This window comes from Protomyctophum parallelum (assembly GCF_964188405.1).
Source record: "Protomyctophum parallelum genome assembly, chromosome: 2".
Taxonomy (NCBI): domain Eukaryota; kingdom Metazoa; phylum Chordata; class Actinopteri; order Myctophiformes; family Myctophidae; genus Protomyctophum; species Protomyctophum parallelum.
In genome coordinates this window covers 42,516,939-42,538,656 of record NC_139699.1, presented here as the reverse complement: position 1 = coordinate 42,538,656, position 21,718 = coordinate 42,516,939, and the positions used below count along the sequence as shown (strand labels likewise).

The 21,718-nt window shown below is 43.2% G+C and overlaps 1 protein-coding gene across 1 annotated transcript; it reads right to left on the bottom strand.

Annotated features, from left to right (window-relative positions):
• Nucleotides 1–1,609: 1,609 nt before the first annotated feature.
• LOC310854459 (apoptosis regulator BAX) lies at nt 1,610–10,270 on the bottom strand. Its single transcript, XM_083759120.1, has 6 exons — nt 10,005–10,270; nt 7,791–7,839; nt 5,568–5,729; nt 4,938–5,076; nt 4,476–4,580; nt 1,610–2,714 (listed from the first exon to the last, which is right to left on the bottom strand). Exons 1-6 carry the CDS (start codon nt 10,105–10,107, stop codon nt 2,616–2,618), a joined length of 657 nt encoding a protein of 218 aa, XP_083615246.1. The 5' UTR covers nt 10,108–10,270; the 3' UTR covers nt 1,610–2,615.
• Between the last annotated feature and the right edge of the window lie 11,448 nt (nt 10,271–21,718).

The following is a 21,718-nucleotide window of genomic DNA, read 5'->3' as shown; positions in this document are numbered from 1 at the left end:
GGGAGTTCAATGACACCACACACACCCCCAGTCCCCTACCCTACCACCACACTTTCCTGGTAACATCAATACATACAGTAACACAAGCAAGGACATTATAGAATATGCATGTCTAGGCCAGTGCTTCTCGATTTCTTTTTACATCAAGGACCCCAAAATAAAAATCAACATGAATTTGGCCGCACAGAACAAAGAAAATATTTTGTTACAGGGCCCCCCCATACAAGATTTGTGTTGTCAAAATGTTTCAAACACAATCCAAATTGTCCACAATCTTTCATGATTTTTCTTTGTAGATCTACAAGCTCACATATGCTCTGCTTTATGACGTTTTGTGAGCTTGGTGATCGGGGCATTTTACAAATAGATTTGAATGTAACATTGACTGAGGACCTTCTGGAACTCCCCCCAGGGACCCCCGTACCCCACAGTGAGAGAAACACTGGTCTCGGCCTTCCTATCATGTACCACCACCATTTTTAAACAATTTGTTTTTCCGGGCTCTTTGCAGAGATTCCTTTTCTACTGACGAGTTATTGGTGCTTAAACTAGATTGACAAGAAATTGAATCCATGCCATGGTTCCATATATACAGTACCTTATGTGTGCTGACTGTGCTGTGAGCTGTATTTAGCCATAACTAAATATATACTCACCAGTGCCACCCTGTCCTCACGGGGACCTAAATGTCTGAAATGTTTGGACCTCTGACTGTATACAAACAGTTTGGACACAATCGTTGAAGTACAAACAAATTAGGCTATTATTATTATTAAATACAAAACTATGTAAACTACAAACATAAATCCAAGGCACGTGACAAAGTAACAATGCTAAAAGTTAACCAACCATACTGCAACAGTATCGCAACATAATCTCGAGTTGTATCGTCATGGCCACTTGAAATATTCTTGTGAGGTTATCCTGACATCTTGTGGCCGAAATGTAGAACTACACTTTGGCAATAACCACAGAAAAGGAAAGGGCTATAGGCTGTTACGCTGTACTTGTAGTAGAGTAACAGGCTAGACATGCCCTTTCAGACTAAAATAAATTGAGTCTGACTCTTGATGTAGAACGAATTATCAATAGCATGTTATTCTCTATAGGCTATTTCTCAAAACAATATCAGGTCGGTAGACACTTTCCAGTTTCCTGGTCTGTGACACCACAGGTTCAATTTAGTCTGAATTTGTGTTGCAAAGCCGTTCGCCATCATAGCTAATGCATGCGCAATAAATATACAAAGGTTTTAGAAACTAGAGCCGTGGTTCTCAACCTTTTCGGAGGACCACAAGGCATATTTCAAACAATCCTCGAGGACCACCTCACAATATGTAGGTCTAGGACTAAATATTTATAGGAAGGCATATCATGTAATTTCTAAAAAATAATATGTAACGATCTTAAAGCTAGATTTTCTAGTTGTGGTGTTGTGCAGCGAAAATAGCCGATCTACAAGCTCACAACACGCCACTCTTTTCAGTGCTCGAAAACCGTGCACATCAGATGCCTATCAAGGCAGCCCCTCAACAGTTATTCAATTTCATAGCTTCTACCCATACTGTATTTGTTCAAACATTTAAACGAATACCTGCTTTGATTGGAACATCTTTATTGTTTTGAGAAACATCCTCCAATAAAAAAATTAAATACATAAAAAGCATTTTGGTCAAATCGGCATAACCATACAGTACAAGTTGACGACAATTAAAGATGGTGTCACCGTTCTTATAATTTACCCAATATAATATAGTCCAATCAAATTAATTTACAACATTAACCCATTTTGACCTGGGAACGATTCTACAAATGCCTTCTAAATCCTGACAGTTTTCTAAAAAACTTGAGGTAAAAACGAACGCTCTGAAATAATATATTCAAACATTTGGGCCACATTTTCACAATTTTTCAAAAATAGCAGACCTACAAGCTTTTTTTCTTTAAAATTAGGATAACCATTTAGATCCCATTTAGACCTGTGAAAATATAAATTAAAAAAATAGAATTACACGAAAAGGGGTTCCTGCCCAAAAAATAAAATAAAAAAACATGGAGAACCCTAAATCTAAATTGGCGATAATAAATACTTGAGCAATTACCGTATCTGAAATGTCACTTGAGTGGTTTAAAAAAACAGCAGAGCATTTTATTCACAGCCAACACCATCTTCCCTAAGAGATCAAAAGTTTTTTCCCCTGCAATTCCAAAAGTCTACCCTCCCCCTCAAGTGTACAGTGCTTACACTCCATATGTTAAAACTACTTTCCCCACAATAAAGACTATTACAGTTTGATCAAAACACGCCCAGTGTTGTTCCATGGAAAACACCGACTTGACGCGTAGAGGTCCAAAGTGGAAAACTGGAGTGTGACGATGGGCCTTTTTGTCCTTCGATACCTGAGAAGTTTGGCAGCCACTGGGGCCCCACTCCGAAGTCCGAACCACTGGTCCCCCCACCCAAGCAGGTTCTGACAAGATGGTTGAGCTTCTGGAAGACATTAAATCAACAAACCATCTCTTTTTCAGCCCCCCCAGAGAGAGAGAGGTGGGGGGTGACGTCACCACCAACCCCAAACTGTAGAGGTGAGGTGGACCACCGTGGGAGTGTGACGTCAGCGCGTCTTCCTGTACAGAGCGATGGCGGCCAGCGCGGCGACCACTGACACGACAGCCACCGTCTTCCACTGAGAGATGCCGCTGATCACGCCCCCCTGAAGGAACACAACCGAACAAGGGACACACAGTCAGCTTTCAAACGTACAGATTACACACTACTAGACCCTATAGTATAGAGAGTGTCGCAGTCCCGCCCCCTTTCATGACGACGCCAGGCCCAGGAAATGAATCCCAATGCATTTTTCCCCATAGACATTTCATAAAGTATTTATTTAAAGACCTTTTAATCGTTGTACGAAGCCAACTCGAGTCGTGACCAAATCATGACAAAAAAATATAATTGCAAAGAAGAAAAACAACAACAAAATTGTTGTAACCTGCCGTTTTTTCTACTTTCTAATTCTTTGTTTGGCCCGAAACATTGTGTTTGTTGTCATGATTTGTCACGACAAGAGTTGGCTTTGTCCGCGGCGTAAACGTCTTTAAATAAATACTTTCTGAAAAGTCTATGAGGAAAAGTCTCTCGAGGGGGCGGGACTGCGACGCTCTATAAACACACTCTTACAACACCAGGGGTATTCGTTTCATGTAATTAAGTTGCCACAAAAACAGTTTGTCATTATTTTGTTTGTCACAGTTTTTGAGGGGCACTAGCCCCTCCTGTGCCCAGCTTTGTGGGTCTGTGTCTACCCCATAGTGATGATTTGATTGGCTGAGCACGGAACGTGATGATGTATGAGATGTGATTTTTGTCAGTACGTCCACTCCGAACGTGAATATTACACGGCGATAAAGTGACACCGTCTTTATTTGGAATAATTGATTTGGTCTTTAATCAAAATGGGAAATCAACCTTGTAGAATGATGAATGAGGCATCAACTATATGAATAGTTTTTGATGTGGTGCTTTTTAAAAATCGGTTATTCCTCATGCCCCCAGGACTAGACACGTCATCAAACATCATGTTTTTATTCAAAGGAAGTAATTAAAAGTCCTTTTATGGACTTTTGATATAAAATTAGTAAAACACACAAAAATGAACGTTTTTGCATCCATTGTTAGGTATGCCAATATGATGACCATGGATATGGTCTAAAAGTGTCTAAAATATTTATTCATGATTTAGGTTTGTTATTAGAGAAAGTAAAAGATGAGTGTAAATGTTGTTACATTTGCTGCTTTCTTTCGTTTTAGTGATTTTAGCTATTTTTGTCAGGGGGGGCGGGGCATTCGAACATGGTCCTAAATATGTATTTTTGTACAAAGAAATGTTATAGTGATTAAAAAAAAAAAAAATTACATCTGGCCACAAAAGATCACAGGATCAACTGAATGTGGCAAACTGTCATATTATTGACCTACGACACACAATGTGGCATCCCCCTAGTACCCCCCCTTCACATTCAGTAGATCCTGTGTTCTTGTGAGGCCAGAATGTAATTTCCTGGGGTCTAGTAGGACTATAGTAAATAATATAGAAATCGCCGTAAAATGTTGTAATTTTTTTTGCCTCATGTTCGAATGCCCCCACCCCCCTGTCAAAAGTCGGTAAAATCGCTACAACGAAAGAAAGCAGCAAATGAAAAAAAAATCAACTTAAAACATGAACCTTGGTTGAAAAAAAACTAAAGTTGTCCTACAGGAACCCCTTTTGGTGTTTTAACTATAAGCATTATTATATAAGCAGTTATACTTTAGCTATTGAAAAATAGCAGATCTACAAGCGTGAAAATGTGGCACATATTTTTGAATATAATATTCTTTCAGAAGACCCCTTTTTTTTTCCCCCAACGTCAGGCCTAAATGGGTTAAGAAGTGAAACGGTAACATGTTTTAGCAGGAGGACCCAACTCACCCATCCTCCCTGCTGGATGAGCCAGGAGTAAAGCTTCTCTCTGATGAACTGCAGCACCCAGCTGATGACGATCCTGATGTTCTCCAAATGGTTGGAGGTCAGCGCCTTGTGGAAGAACAGCACAACGTGGGGTCACTAACAACTTTAGCAATCAGCAATCAAGTCATTCCTTAAAAAACAAGGTCTACACAGCAATGGTTGTGCTTCGTTCTCATTCCTTAAAAAACAAGGTCTACACAGCAATGGTTGTGCTTCATTCTCACACACAAAAAAAGTAGGTCAGGTGTGGCTTTTGTCGGTATCAGCCGGTAACACGCGGGAGTCTGTCCCCGTAACAAAACTAGACCCCTGGGAGATTGGACGGAGATGGAGATGGTGGAACGCCATACCTACCATCAGCTCTGGAAAAGATAAGTGAGAGCTCTGAGCTGCTTCACATACAGAGCATTTACTACACCATACCTTGTAGATGAGCCTGTAGGCCAGGTGGAACAGAGCGACCACGCGACCCCAGTTAATGCCATCAGTGAAGAAGTCTCTTGCCACAGACATGAAGACGTCCTGGGCACAGTTGCCGTGCTGTAGTGCCTGGCCGATCAGCCTGCCGGTTAAACGGTAGACACACATTGTCGTCATCAGCAGGCCAACAACCAACATTATACAACAGGTCGTTTCGAGGGAGCAATCTGATTGGTTGAAACATCCTTCTAGCCGTGGTTCAAGCGAGCACCACTTCACACCTAATCAAAACAAAGAATTCAGCTGCTCTGTTCTCCCAGAGCTAGTTTCTTGGGACATTCGTGGTCGTAGTGACTACATCTGTCTTTAAATAAATGTGTTTTTTCAGCGGTTTTCTTAGTTTTAACGGTAACTGTTGTATAATTGCAATATTACACGAGAGGGGGTGGTTTAACGTCATTAATGCATGTCTGCGATGCTGCAGGAACGAGCAAATTGATTAGAAAGAACACTTTAATTACGGTATGCGGTATGCTAGTGGTGAGTCTAGTATGTCCAAACACACTGCGTCAACAGGAGTCGCTCTGCCTCCGTTCCCCTCCCAACGGGACGTGAGAAGAAGCACATCCTTACTGTTCCAGCTCAGCGTTCCTGTTCATCTCGTCGGCGATCTTCAGCAGCTGTTCCACCACCTCTTTGATGTGGGGATCCTCCTGCTCGTCACGTCTCCCACCCAGGTCCTCGGACGAAACCCGTCTGGCGGGGTCATCAGCAGCCAGTCGTTCCATCACATATCTGCATCACAGGGGGGCGGGAAGGGAAGGGACAAACATTGACTGAGGTTAGATGCACAATATGGAAAATTATGATTTAGTAGACCTCGTAGCGTGCCACTCGGTGGACGGAGATTATTATAGTGGCCAAATCAAAACACACATTTGCCACTCGGCTGGGCACCGGGAAACCGCCTTTGACGCGTTCCATTAAATAACTGAATGTCCAAACTTAAGCTGCTGTCGGGTGATATGTACCCATTTATTAAGTTGACAGACCGTAAACAACTTGTTGTAAATGCAGGTAAAACCAGAACTGCACTAAATGGACTACTAGTGCGCAAGCAGAGTGCGCAAGTACTTTTGACAAACTGTCAAATCTCAGTAATGACTACTTGTGCCTGATACGGCAGTGGTGCCAGATTACATACATGTATACATAGGAGCATTACCTTTAATCCTCCCCAACACTAAAACATATCGTCACCAACGAAAACCAATTCTCGCATTGGGTCCTTTAATCCACATCTTTATTACGTCATCATTGAGAGCTAGTTGTACCAGCTAGTTATACCAGTGCCGGGTGGATTAAAGGAACTGCCTCTATGTATATGTATGTGTAATTTGTAAATTGATTAGCGGTATACTGTGGTTACTTTGCGCCGTACGCACCGTCCCAGCATTTTCGATGCGTATGCACCGTCCCAGCATTTTCGATGCGTATGCACCGTCCCAGCATTTTCGATGCGTATGCACCGTCCCAGCATTTTCGATGCGTATGCACCGTCCCAGCAAATGACGTGAGACCCATGAGACCCGTTTCTGAATTTGTCTATATGGAGCTGACCTGTTCTGACATTCTATGATCCTCCCCACCTGTCCTTCCTGTTCTGACATTCCATATGTTGATCCACCCCCACCCGTCCTTCCTGTTCTGACATTCCATATGTTGATCTGACCTCACTGTACACTCAAGACACGCTTCATATATGGCCAGTACAGAATTCATTGATCTGACCCCCAATGCCAAAGCGCCAGCTCTCACCCAGCAGTCTGCTGTAACCCAGGCAGATGCGTGCACTTCTCACCTTCAGGGCGTCTTGCTAGATATTACTTGTGCGAGCAGAACGCAAGTACTGTTTTCGGCTGCGTATGTCCATGACTCTTTCGACCAATCGAAGGAGTCGGTGATACGCTCGCCGAATCAGGGATTGTGTATTGTCTTTGGTGGCCTCGCTCGGCCAATCCAATCAGGGAGTGTGTATATATGGTGGCGACGTGGCGTCGCTCGGCCAATCAGAGAGTAAGTTGGCAGTTTGCTGCGTATGTCGGTGGACCCTCGACCGATTGTATTGGGTCCGTGTGTTGGTGGCATCGCTTGGCCAATCAGGGATTGGGTGATGACGTAACTATGTATGTTTATCTAAAGACGGACATATGTGGATGACGTAACAAATTTGAGTTTCAAAGTTGTATATAGGGAACTTAAAATATAACTTCAAAGTCCATGGATGCTGATAGTGTCCGCTTCTATTTACCCGTTTGCCAAAGAAGCTTGCATTGGGAAAGAGAACATGCCCGCACGTTGGGTGGTAGAATAGACCAGGGTTGTCAAACTGGTGGCAGAAGGAGCCAAATTCAGCCCACAGAATCATTGACAGGACAGAGGCAAGTTGCGCACTCTGCTCGCACACAAGTAGGCCATTCATGGCCAACTTGTGTGCGCAAGTTGGCAGCTCGATAGAGTGCATTTCTATTTTTGTTAAGTTATTGTTGTGTACTTTGGTTGATTGGTCCTTTTCTACTATAGCTAAACATCGTCAGTTCAAACATCCCCTGTCCATAACCGGTTTGCCACTGCCTGGTCCTGTGTGTTTATGTTCTGTACCTCTCCAGGTGTTCCATCATGGTGTACCCTTACCCACTCTCCCTCTCTGATCAGATCAGTGTTGATTTTGTCGAACGAAATTAAAGCGAAATAAAAACGACGCCGTGATGACTAAAACTAAGACTAAATTCCTGACAATTTTGCCAACAAATGCCGCCCTTTTGGTGGTGATGGCAAAATGTTTAACTGACTTACCCTCTGAGTATAACTGCTCCTTGCTCCATGATGGGGTCATCAACAACATCTGGAACATGGAAAGGAGAGGTTTAATTTAGGTAATTCCTTTTATATTGAGACACCAAACCTAACCCTAACCCAATATTTCGTAACGTGACTTTCCCTCAACACGATTCCACACCAAGAACCTCCTTGGTATATCTTTACTTACTGAAAACAAGTTAAATAAGGAAGATCTTCTCTCTCATGCTTTTATTTCAGGTTTTATTTTCATTTTCATAGGGAACAGTGGATTTATCTTTACTTCGCCCATGCTGTCAAAATCACAATTCTAAGCAGGAACACTCTATCTACAAGATCTACAAGCTTTTACAAGACCGCAAGGACTATTTTTGGTGCTGCTATCCTTTTAGACAAAGTGTTTGACTGTACTCTGATGCTGTTTGCATTTCTGTTTAACAAAGTATTCAATCAATAATTAAATTGTACATCTGCTATTTGGAAACGTTTGACAAAAATAAAAATAAACCACTGAACCACGGACCTTGATTTGATCTTATTGCTCAGAAGATAGTGGAAACAGAGACAGAGCACTAAATTACTTCCCAACTGTAATTACAGGCTGTCTAAAATTAGAGTGAGTATGAACTTAGGGGAGTAAGTATATGTTTATAAAAAAACAAATACATGCATTGTATATCAGTCAAAGAGATAAACTTGTGGAATTGTGTCCCACATCTCACAACTTGTACCTGCATCAGCATGAGTGTTGTGAGTGACACATTAACCACTCCTGCTTATTGATATTTTATGATTATTGATTTAAGAGTTTTCCTTTTAATTGAATGGCTTATTGGTATGGTACTGAAATAAATGACCACTAAGCCAACTGTTACTACCACTACTTGATTACTGATTAGTATAATGATTGTAACATTAAACTAAAGGGACACTTCTTCTAGTCACGTGCAAAGTCCCAGACTGGAAACTTTGCCAGACAGGTGGTTTCCTAGGCTGTAAACACCTCATGACATCACCTCACCTGCGATGTTTTTCAGTTTCAGATGTCCTGCTAGTTGACATCTCATAGCCCATACGGAAGAGCAGTACAGACTTTTTGGTTTGTTTTTATATCTCAGATAAGGCTTGGTGTGATGATAGGAACTGATATTGAACACTTGAAAACCTAGGTTAACCCTAACATTAGTCTTTCTTAACTCTAAAATATTGAGGGTTTTTAACAGGTTAAATGTCTGCAAATAGCCTACTTAAAAAGGCTATCCTTGAAAAACAAAGAAAAGGTCCCGCAGACATCTGAAAGACATCTGTCCTGATGAAGGTCTAATCGACCGAAACGTTGACACAATAGAGAGCAACATCTTTGGCAAGTTTCTGACAGTGTGCGAGACCTTTTTTTCAAGGATAACCTTTTTAAGTATGCTTTATTGCCCTACGCACCTTTCACTAGCCTTCTGAGGTGTGGATCTGCCTTTTGCTATAAAAAAAAATGCAAATAGCCTACAACATATGAATAGAAAAGATAATGAATAAACAAATAACATTAATTAACACAACACTGATGATAGATAGTGCTGTCAGTCAAGAAAGTCTATGAAGCCATCTTTGAAAACGTAACACAATTGTATAACAAAATAATATGTAGTGGGGGTCCCACTCCCTCATTGCTTCATCTCTCTCAGCTAAAGGTTCTCTCTCAGCAAGTGTTAAGACCTCTGACGTAGCTGGTTGTTAAATGACATCACAAAGCCGTTTCCTTGGTATCTAATCTATTCTACATTCCAGAGCTGATCCAAACCTACCAGAAAGTAGAAACCCCCAGCTGTGATCCAACGATCACGTCACCGGGCATTCCCACCCCTGTGTTTGGTCTTCAATGGTGTCTCTCTCGTCAATGTTCTAATATTTAATACAAATAACATACATCTAAACATGTTTCCCCGTCTAATTCCCAAGCATTGTCTCTCTTTATGTTATCATGCGTGTATAGTTAGTCAAACAATACAAGACTATAGAGCTCATATTAGCCAGGCTTCACTAGGCCTTTAGGTTTAACTTTGAGTCGGTTTTTAAAACACAAGTATCGGGTTTAAAGCGATAGATAAAATGGTTGTTTTACACAGAGTGTATCCTGCAGAGCCTCCACGTCCACTATACAAGTCTCAAATTGCATTATTTTATCGTAAAAAAATAAATAACAACAAACTAGGTCACCGAAGTTTGCTGCACCCAGTGCTCCTCCACAGGCACCGCCGGGACATTCCTCTTCACCTCCTCCCGTTTTCTCCTCTGCTCCTCCGGCGTTGCCGTCTGCCATGGCCCCGATCAGATCACCTCTTCTCGCCAGCAGATAGTTAGTGGCGCAAGGGAGGCCTCAACTAATCTACAAACTATACAGTTATTAATTATTCAAACAGATAAATGTTATAATGGTCTTGTAAGAAAGCGGCACAGGCAGGCGGATCCTCGGCTAAAAGTTTTGTGACTGAAGAAGAACCAGAGATTGAAGAACGAGGAAGTGCAGTGCAGCATGCAGACAGACCGCCTCCAGGCGGGGTGCTCACTGCTCTGCACTGATTCTGAACGGCCACGAGATGTCGCTGCCGTTCTAACAACAACAGCAACAAGTGCTGCTGCTATGCAGGCCAACCCAGATTCGGCTCAAACAAAGGGATTCAATTAATTTAGATCCTATAGCTATGCCACTAAAATGCGAAACACCCTACCAACTCTTTCAAAACAGCTCTCAATTAATGGGCAACTACGGTCGGACACACTGTTTGTCACAACTGTGTCATAACTGTCATAGCATTTTTACAATCTATGATCATTGTAGCCTACTCTAGGCCTACCTACCGCCTGCAGCATAAATTACGTTTTACACACTTTACTTCATACTCCTTGATTTTGTGCTCTAATTATAGTCTCTCTTTTCTGACGAGCCTGTAGTGTACAGTACGATAAAGAATTGCACACCCCTTACTCGTAATAGCCTACTAATTATTTATTCTTATTAATTCTCTAACCTATTGTTGTAAGCTGGCGGATGCTCAGTCACACCACTGAACTCTCTGTTTCCTTGGTGCTGGCAATTATTAAACACGTACCACGTACCAGGGGAGACAGAGCTACAGGCTGTTATTTACAGCACAGTGGAAATTCGAAGACTAGGGAGTTAAATCTATTGTATTTTTGAAAGACCACTCCCAAACACCCCCCCCCCCCCCTCACACACACACACACACCTCACACCTAACCTGCTCATCAGGTTATTCTACACTCGGGGACAGTGAATGGACTGGACAGCCATGCATGGAGTCGTGTTAGGATATAAGATGTGTGTGTGTGTGTGTGTGTGTGTGTGTGTGTGTGTGTGTGTGTGTGTGTGTGTGTGTGTGTGTGTGTGTGTGTGTGTGTGTGTGTGTGTGTGTGTGTGTGTGTGTGTGTGTGTGTGTGTGTGTGTGGAGAGAGAGCGAGAGAGAGAGAGAGAGAGAGAGAGGAGAGAGACAGGGAGGTATACAAGCCATACAAACACTAGTAAAAACTATAGGCCTAATGACAGCATTAAAGTATAACAACAACATTATATCTACAAAGTAGTTAGTGCAGTTACAGTACTATACTATGAAAGTGTTTCAACTGGCCAAAATGGGTTAAATGTAATTCTCCCATCTCTTTGGAACATGAATTGAATACACCACAATGAAAACATGTCCCTGGGACTTTTTCTATTGCCCTTTTAGCTTTGGTGACTTACTGTACCACATTTCAAGTAGGCTATTCAATTAAAAAAGGTATATTACGTTAGTGAAATTGCACTAATTGTAGACCTCGCGAACAGATTGTAGATATAGCCTATCTGTTCATGAGGTAGCCTAATCGTTTATCTCCCAATTTCATGAAAGCTGCATTTAACCTTTGAGAGACAAATAAATAAGTCAGTGTCTGTTGTAATATACAACATGCTGTGTACTGATACTTGGTACTTGTACGTGAATATGCAATGTACTTATATGTATGGTGCACTGCCTGAACTGTAACATACTTTAGGGCTGTGTTAGGGCACGCTGAAGGCCGTGTGCTGCAGGCAGTGATTGTGATGTCTAGTCAGTGACGTCATTAGGACATGAAGTATCCAAGCTATATGATTCTGTATGTGTAATAAACTGTGTGAATGTATTAATGTGACCAGGTCTTCGTGTCATGTTAATTTGTTCTCCCACAGCAGGCCCGTATGTCCGTCTGTCCGAACCATGGAAGGGTCAATAAGGTCGTCACACACCAGAACCAGACGAGGATCCAGTACTTAGTATATAATCATAACAGTGTCTACAGAAATGCAGTACTTTTATGTGTAGTACAGTACAGTACAGTACAGTACAGTACAGTACAGTACAGTACAGTACAGTACAGTACAGTACAGTACAGTACAGTACAGTACAGTACAGTACAGTACAGTACAGTACAGTACAGCAGTCAAAAGTCATGTTCCATGGAAACCCTTGATCTGTACCCGGATGTCTACGAGTATGATCCAGCGCTGATCTGACACACAAATGCAACAGGACACTAAACGTTGTCCCTGATTTGACACCAACTGGTTTCATGTCTGACATTTGTCCCCAAACGTGGCCCTTGTCAGGAACATGCACATCAAAATGAAACCACGTCCTAGTCAGTAGTCATACCGGTTTACAATAATCCCAAAATCTACACAGCATGATTTATTTGAGCTTTCACAAGCAATTCGTCCTCCAAGATTGGTTCTTAATCCTCTGGCTTATAGGGTTATAAGGAAGTGATTAATTTACGATATTCATTTTAAGGATGTCAAATTTCTTAACCACTTAACCATATTTTGTTGACCGGAGGTCCCCAGGGATCTATTCCACATATATCTTCGTGTTTTGACGCATTTTGTGAGCTTGTAGATCAGATATTTCCTTCTCCCTGGAAAAAGGGACACTATAGCGTCCATGTGGTTGTGTTCCTGCGACATCCCTCTCACGTATACAAACACTGAACAGGCACACGCGGCACACGCGCGCACGCACGCACAGTCGCACACAAACACACACCACACACACACACACACACACACACGCACACACACACACGCACACACACACACACACGCACACACACTTTGGCAAGCTGGGCTGCATCTTTTGTGACCCTGTCTTGATGGCTGTGACTGTGAGAACATGTCCCTTGCTCCCAGCGACCGTCGAGGGGCCCAAACTGACAGCCTGATTTAATTTCAGCCTTGTCATGACAGGAAGTGTCTGTGTGTACTGTGTGTAGGCGCATGCAAATGTGTGTGTTGTGTGTGTGTGTGTGTGTGTGTGTGTGTGTGTGTGTGTGTGTGTGTGTGTGTGTGTGTGTGTGTGTGTGTGTGTGTGTGTGTGTGTGTGCGTGCGTGCGGGCTGGGGTAGGCTGCAACAGGAAGAGGAGAACGCATGGGAAACAGTTAAGAGAGTTATTTTGGCGAAGGACTCTAGTGTTATAGGACTGTTTGACCCACGGCCCTGTTCACACTGGAGCTAAATGTGGCTCCTGTCCTGGGCCTAATATTAAAGTTGTATGTACTGTATACTGTAGCTGTAGCATATTGCCAAAACAATTTAGAAAATAAGCAATATAAGCTCATAATGTGTTGAAACTGTTATTCTCAAATAATTTCTTAAAATGTGTTCAGTCTAGCGTCTAGGAAATAGAAGATACCAATACCGTGCCTCTGTACCTTTCTTTGGCTTTCCATTGAGTGTTTACAATGTACATGTATATATTTTATATGAACCGCCTGCGTGTGTGTGTGTGTGTGTGTGTGCGTGCGTGCGTGCGTGCGTGCGTGCGTGCGTGCGTGCGTGCGTGCGTGCGTGCGTGCGTGCGTGCGTGCGTGCGTGCGTGCGTGCGTGCTTGCTTGCGTGCGTGCGTGCGTGCGTTTGTGGGGAGGGTGTCATCAGGGCACTAACATTCACCTGCACAACATAAACCCTTTCCCTTCAACTTACTGCAACTGAAACTTACAGTAAAGTTAGAGTTAAATAAATGAACACTGATCATTTTTCCATGCTCCTTTGTCCTATAGGTTGTTTACCTGTGGATTACATTTCTGGTCTAATGTTGGCTGTGGGCAACAGCAAGATATCAGCCTGAAACCAACCACTAATATCGTTGTTAAAATGTCCTGCACACAAATAGGGTACTGTCTACACAACAATGTCAATGCCTTGTTTGTGAGGCCAAATGTCCCAACACCAGTATAATTTGAATAATAGACATTGTGAAGAAAATGTCGTGGTCCTCATGTATGTTTGTTTGAATTATACCGGTATATATTGTTTGTGTTACTGAAAGTTTACTGTCAGGAAAAGATTCAAGCTGGGGTTAGAGTTGGGAATAGTAATTTAGAGGTTAGATTTAGGCGTTAAGTGTAGAGTTATGCAGCTATGTTTAGCTGTATGGCGGTGTCAGTGTGTCACACTAAAATCGCAACGCTGGTGTGCAGCTAAAATTGTCACCCAAAAGTTTGGAATCTTTGGATGTCCTGTGTGTATGTGTGTGTGTGTGTGTGTGTTTTTAGCAGAGTCACAGTTGATGTGTTTGATATCAGCTGTCAGAAAAACCGAACAGCGGAAGCCCACAGCTGTCAGATTATATGTTCAACTCTTCCCCTTTGACAAACCCATAGAAGCATCATCAGTGTATGTCTGTGTATGTGCGTGCTTATAAGTGTGTGCATGCATGCGTGCGTTTGTCTGCGGGTGGGCATGCGTGCGTGCTTGCTTGAGTGTGTGCTTGCATAAGTGAGTGGGTGTGTGCGTGTGTGTGTGTGTGCGTGTGTGTGTGTGCGTGCGTGCGTGCGTGCGTGCGTGCGTGCGTGCGTGCGTGCCTGCGTGCGTGCCTGCGTGCGTGCGTGCGTGCGTGCGTGCGTGCACGTGTGTGTTTACAAGTGAAGAGGTCAGGCTACACATACGGATGTTGAGTTTGTCCATTGGTGTCTAGTCTTCTCATGAGAAATGGGGGGGGTCCTTAAGTCAAAACAGCTTCTCTCAATATTGTCTTCCTCTTGTTCCTCTTCCTCCTCACTCCTGACAAACACAAACTCCAACATGCTGAGCTGATGGGATTGCATTTGCATTGTTTATATTTGGTAGACAAGGTGACAGCAAGTGAAAACTTGAAATTGGATCAAACCTGGAATAGACTTCTGTACTGTACTGTCTACAGGAGACACTTGACAGTTCCTCATAAATCAGAAGCGAAGCGATGCTGGGATGTCTACAGCATTATTGCCTGTACAATACCCATTGACATATCTACCCCAAGTCAGTGTATCATTGAAGTACCTGCAGCCATCCCAATATGGTACTTTATCCCACTCTGAGCACAAAAAACACTAACCGTGCACGCGTGTGTGTGCACCGACGATCGGGATGTAGGCTGTTTCTACCATGTACCACCATTTTTATAGCTGGATTAATGCTCTTTAATCAAATATCGTAATCTCTTAATTGGCATATATGGATCAAATATAGATATCCACGAGATATCTCAAGGTTGGCATGGCACATACATTAGACCAGGGCAGGGCCGGTCTTCAATGCCAAAGTATACCTATTAGCTGCGAGAGAGAGAATGCGTGAGAGATAGAGATAGAGAGAGAGAGACAGAGAGAGAGAAAGAGAGAGAGAGAGAGACGAAGCAGGGACCTCAACATTGTTTGTTACCCAATTTGTGTTGCATATTAAACTTTCTTTTTTTCCCCGTGCAACTTGATGTTGGCTGTTGAGATTATAGATCATAGCTTGGACATATTCCACAGGGTTTTATTTTAAGTGTCTATGGGTTGTCTCCAAGTGTTGCTGCCACTTTAATGGCTTCATAGACTAATATGTCAGCACTATCATCAGTTAAATTATTGCTTGTATTAATTTACTATAGTAATTTTAATTTATTTGTTTGTACACATTATGACGAATAATTTAAAACATTTGAAGAAGAAAAAAGACAAATAGAAAGAATGTGGAATGCACTTCCCATTGCAGTCAGAACTGCAGCATCACTCCCAATCTTCCGCTGTAGTCTGAAAACCCACCTTTTCAGACTCCATCATGGCCCATAGCACTTACCCTACCCCCTTAGATAGCATTTGATACAGACTTATAGCATGTTATGTAGACAGCACTATAATTGCATTGTATGTAGTCATAGCACGTCATAGTACATATGTATAGCATAGTACAGTGTATATGTATAGTTTATATGTATAGTTTCATTATATATATATTCCACTGTTACTTTCTTAGCTGACGCATGTTTCATGATAAATGCTTTTTATGTGATATATTCCCATGCTTTTTGTTATTGCTTAATCTAAATCGCTCTAGATTAAGAGCGTCTGCTAAATGCCTAAATTGTAAATTGTAAATTGGAATTGGGGCTGGGGTGGACTGCAGGATATTTTTGTTTTTTTGTTTGGTTGTGTTTTGTCTATGTCAATGTCTTATATACTAAAGAAAATGAATAAAGTACAAATCATTTAAAAAAAGAGGGGGAAATGCACCAGATTGTCTGGTTGAATCATTGTTATTATTTGGAGATTATTATTAGTACTCAATGGACCATATTGGTTGAGAAACAGTGGGAACACATGGGATGCAAGCGTACACTAATCTTAGCCCATATACCACAGTGGTCCCCAGGTTGATCCTAAGTCAGGGTGGTGGTCCCTCATTCACGAACAGTTGAAAACCCCTGTCTTAGATGAAAGCTGCTGTTTCCCAAGCACTCTGGAAGCGCTGTCTGATGTTGCTTTCGGTCATAATGGATGAGACAGTCACGTCCAGGTCCTGTCCTTGTGCTTACAGTGTTAGAACAATCCTATAGCTTCATTAATTTATCTTTGTCTGCCCCGCAAACACCAAACATGCTTTTAGCGGTGCGCTCATTAAAATGCATTTTCATATAGGCCAATGTCTTCAGGGAATGTGTTAATTCCCTGAAGACATTGGCCTATATGAAAATGCATTTTGCAAGAGATGCTTCCATGCAGGGCCCTTCCAGCTAAATAATAATACATACATTAAAAAGGGGGATCAGAGGGTGTGTGCCAACTACAGAGGTATCACATTACTCAGCCTCCCTGGGAAAGTCTACGCCAAGGTGCTCGAAAGGAGGGTCCGGCCGATAGTCGAACCTCAGATTCAGGAGGAGCAATGTGGTTTCCGTCCTGGCCGTGGAACAACTGACCAGAGCTATACTCTTGCAGGAATCCTGGAGAAGGCCTGGAGTATGCATATCCGGTCTACATGTGTTTTGTGGATTTGGAGAAGGCATATGACCGGGTCCCCCGGGATGTCCTGTGGGAGGTGCTGCGGGAGTATGGGGTGAGGGGGACCTTATTGAGGTCCATCCAATCTCTGTACACCCAAAGCGAGAGCTGTGTCCGTGTGCTTGGGAGTAAGTCGGATTCGTTTCCGGTGGGGGTTGGCCTTCGCCAGGGCTGCGCTTTGTCACCTATCCTGTTTGTGGACAGGATATCGAGGCGTAGTCGTGGCGGAGAGGGTATTCGGCTCGGTGACCTAAGGGTTGAATCACTGCTTTTTGCAGATGATGTGGTCCTGATGGCACCATCGGTCCAAGACCTTCAGCTCTCACTGGACCGGTTCGCAGCCGAGTGTACGGCGGCTGGGATGAGGATCAGCGTCTCCAAATCTGAGGCCATGGTTCTCAGCAGGAAACCGGTGGATTGTGCAGTCCGGGTAGGGAATGAGGCATTACCCCAGGTGAAGGAGTTCAAGTATCTCGGGGTTTTGTTCACGAGTGAGGGGAGAACGGAGAAGGAGATCAGCCGGAGAATCGGAGCGGCAGGGGCGGTATTGCAGTCGCTGTACCGCACTGTTGTGACGAAAAGAGAGTTGAGCCAGAAGGCAAAGCTCTCTGTCTACCGAGCAATCTTCGTTCCTACTCTCATCTATGGTCATGAAGTGTGGGTCATGACCGAAAGAATAAGGTCACGAATACAAGCGGCTGAAATGAGTTTTCTTCGACGGGTGGCTGGCATCTCCCTTAGAGATAGGGTGAGAAGTTCAGTCACACGAGAGAGACTCGGAGTAGAACCGCTGCTCCTTCGCCTGGAAAGGAGCCAGCTGAGGTGGTTCGGGCATCTGGTTAGGATGCCACTCGGGCGCCTCCCTAGGGAGGTCCTCGACGCATGTCCCACTGGGAGGAGACCCCGGGGCAGACCAAGGCGCAGTTGGAGGAAATACATCGACTCTCTGGCCTTGGAACGTCTCGGAACCCCCCAGGAGGAAGTCACTAATGTTGCTCGGGAGAGGGAAGTCTGGAGCTCTCTGGTGGAGCTGTTGCCCCCGCGACCCGACTACGGATAAGCTTTGATTGATTGATTGAAATATTTATTAACAGTTTGTAGAATTTACAGTACATTTTAAGCACAAACTCAATACAAAGACTGTCAACTGTGAGTGGACGACCCAATTAAGCATTACACTTGTTTACAACAGGGTCCACATTGTTCAATTCATCAAAACATTTAAAGACATACAAACATTTAGAGACATACAAATAGACATTTCTATGTAGCTAAATTCATCACATCAAGCGGTTGAAGATGGATGGATGGATGGACATTAATTTGATTTATAACAAACTTTACATTCAAATTCAAATCTCAAAGTGCTGCAGGGTTTAAATACAAGTCATAAAAACAGCATAGGCAACCAAACAGGTGGTTACATACAAGTACCTTTATTGAGTACCTTTATTTTTTATTACATTTTTCTGTGAAATCTGCTGGTCTCTATTCTGAAAAAATCAATCAATGGGCATCAATTGTGTTAACATGGGACCATACTAGGCTAAACTTATGGTCAATGGTAATAACACGCCCAAGAATATAGAAAACACTTTGTTAAAAAGGAATGTTTGTCAGAACTTGGGAGATCTTGAACTCAGTTGATGGGGAGCCATTGAAGTATACAGAGGGTTTAATAATGTGCATGCAGCATTATTCTATCAGTGTTTGAATGTACTAAAGCCTCTGCAGGCTAGGGATCCCGTCCTGACGAGTAGTGCGTTGCAGTAATCCAGCTTGGAGGAGACAAAGGGCATGGACCGGTTTCTCAGCATCTGGCAGGGTGAGTGTGGGGCTTAACTTAAGTGATTTAGTTAGGAAACAAATGGACCCTTACAGGCCCTATCAAAGACAGTCTGGAGCTCTCTGGTGGAGCTGTTGCCCCCATGACCTGACTACGGATAAGCAGTTGAAGATGGATGGATGGATGGTCCGTGGACCATGTGGTCCGTGAAGGAAGCCTTTTCCATGTGGTCCTAGCCATGGTTAACACTGGGTGTGTTCGATATAGGCACGCTGACCGCACTGCCAATACAGACTAATAGGCGCTCCCGGTGCAACTGAGAATTTTCCAAACGAACCCTGTATGAGAAAAGTAGCTGGGGCGCTCGGATAAAAAATATATTTATTAAACATGGGATGCAGCAATGCTAATCGCTGTCTCAGCAAATTCCTAACACCATTGGCACACGTGGTGAGTACTTTATATTTGAAATCTGAATGTTTATGTACACGTTTTCAGTGTAAATGTAGCGATCGCATAAAACTGGCTTCAGTTGCGTCATGACAGTCATAATCATGACAGTCATGTTTCAGGGCTAATGTTGTCCCTGACCATATTATGTAGGGTATGACGCATCAATTTAGTCAGTTACTTACTGGGCAGTCAGACGTGAAGAACTTTCACAGAAAAGGGACTTAGAATCTCAAGGGAAAGTGTCGGATTTACTGGTTGAGTCTATAAGGAAATGTGCCCATAAGCAAACAATGCCATGTCTGCTCGCTGCTTGCGCATACCTAAATTGCAATGAGCAGCATCATGAGTTTAATCTGGGAGGTTAATTTACCCCCACACCATGCCCATATCCCCCCTCCCAACAAACAGTGGTCCCCAGGTTGATTCTCAGTCAGGGTGGTCCGTCCTTGTCCACACTTGGTCTTACTCTGGTGTATTTGAGTCAAGGGAGCCTTCTCTGCGTCTGTGTCACTGTCATAGTTGTTGTCATTGAATCTGTCCTATCGAGTCTCTCGTCACTCTCGGGAGACTCTGGGGTATTGCTCATTTGCACGGTCTGTAGCTTGCGTGGTGCCCTCTTGCGAGTGCTGCAACAGAGGTTGCTAACCCCTGTTGCACTGCCAGACTTTCCTGGAGGTCAGCTGTCTCTCCAGCGTCACCGGCCTTCCTCGTTGCCATCCATACTTTCCTGGAAGTCACTGGTTGCCCAGGGAGTTCAGTTTGTAAATACATCGAAGATGCGAATATAATCCATTTCTAATGGATGCCTTAGCCTGGAAGAGAGGTCATCAGGTGGTCACCAACCTTCTTAGAGTGTTTCAACCCTCAACCACTACACTCTCCAGTTGGCGGGTCAGCAGTGATTGGCCAAGTCACAGCTCCTCTCCTCCAGGCTTCCAGGTATAGTCAAGTCCACGGAGGGGCGCCCCGCACGCAGCCATCACCGAGACGCAACCAGCACCGGGAGGAAACAACAGGCCGTGGTTCGAAACCTGCCGGCCAGGTGCAGCAAACCAGTTTTTTGCAAATCTTTGCAAATTTTTGCAAATTTACTTGAGTAAAAGTACAAACCTGGCCATCATATCAGGGGAGCCATTTGCGTTTGACACTAAAGGATATAACAAAGCTAGGGGCTGTGGCTCAGATGGAAGAGCAGGTTGTCAAATGATCTGTGCATGGGTCGGCGGTTCGAATCCCGGCTCCTCCTGTGTCCTTGGACACTGAACCCCACATTGCCTCCAATGAGTCGGTTGGTGTGAACTTGCCACCATTGGTTTGCGAATGTGGGAAGTGAGGACTGTTCGCAGCTTCACCTCCCAATGCATGAATGAATGAATGAACCATTGTAAAGTGCTTTGAGCACTTTACAAGTGCTATAAAAATACCGTCATTATTATTGTGTTACATTTCTAACTAGTATTCAATCAATCAATCAATCAATGGCCATCATGGTCTCAACGCCACTGCCCCTCTCTCAGCTGCCCAGTGTCACATCAGAAACCTCATTGGCCATTTGTGCTAACTAGCCCGAAACTCATGATTGTTGGTGTTTTTGTGTGTGTGCGTGCGTGTGTGTGCGCACGTGCGTGCGCAAGTGTGTGAGTGAGTCATAGGGGTATATATTTGCAGTGGGCAGACCCTCTCCATTTCCCCCTTAGGCTTGACTTTGTTTTGATATGTTACAAATGAAAGAGTTCCTGTTGAAACATGTTGCTTCTTCCTTCCTTCTTCCTTCCTAAAACCCTAGTTGACCGGAGTCCTCCAGGGCTCTATCCTAGACCCCCTCCTGTTTTCACTCTAACACTAAACATATTCGCATTCGGAAACAAAAAGCTGGATGTATGAGCCTTGGCGAAAATAGGTGAATACATAGGTGAATACATAGGTATAAATACATATAAATACATTAACATTTCATGTTAATGTGTGGACAAGTATTGTTTACCATTAGTTATCAGCAGGATGGAGGGGTCATCACTCAAAATGTCATTGCCAATTAATCTAGCTACAGCTCATGAATAAAAGTTATAAAACTTTTCACTTAAAGCTATTTGGGGCCAGTTCTATCATGCCCTCAGCCCTCCATACAGGAAACTTAAAAAAAAAAAAACAATGACATGGTCCACACTCAGCAAAAACTTTCAGCTCTCTCTTTTTGTATTATTTATGCATCTTTTTAATACATAATTTTTGTGTGCAGCAAAACATTCCCGCTAATGCCTTCCTCGGTAGCTGCAAATGCAACTTAAGGCATAAGTCAAAACATTTGGCTGCACGACATCATAAAAGATGTATACATTATAATAAGACAAG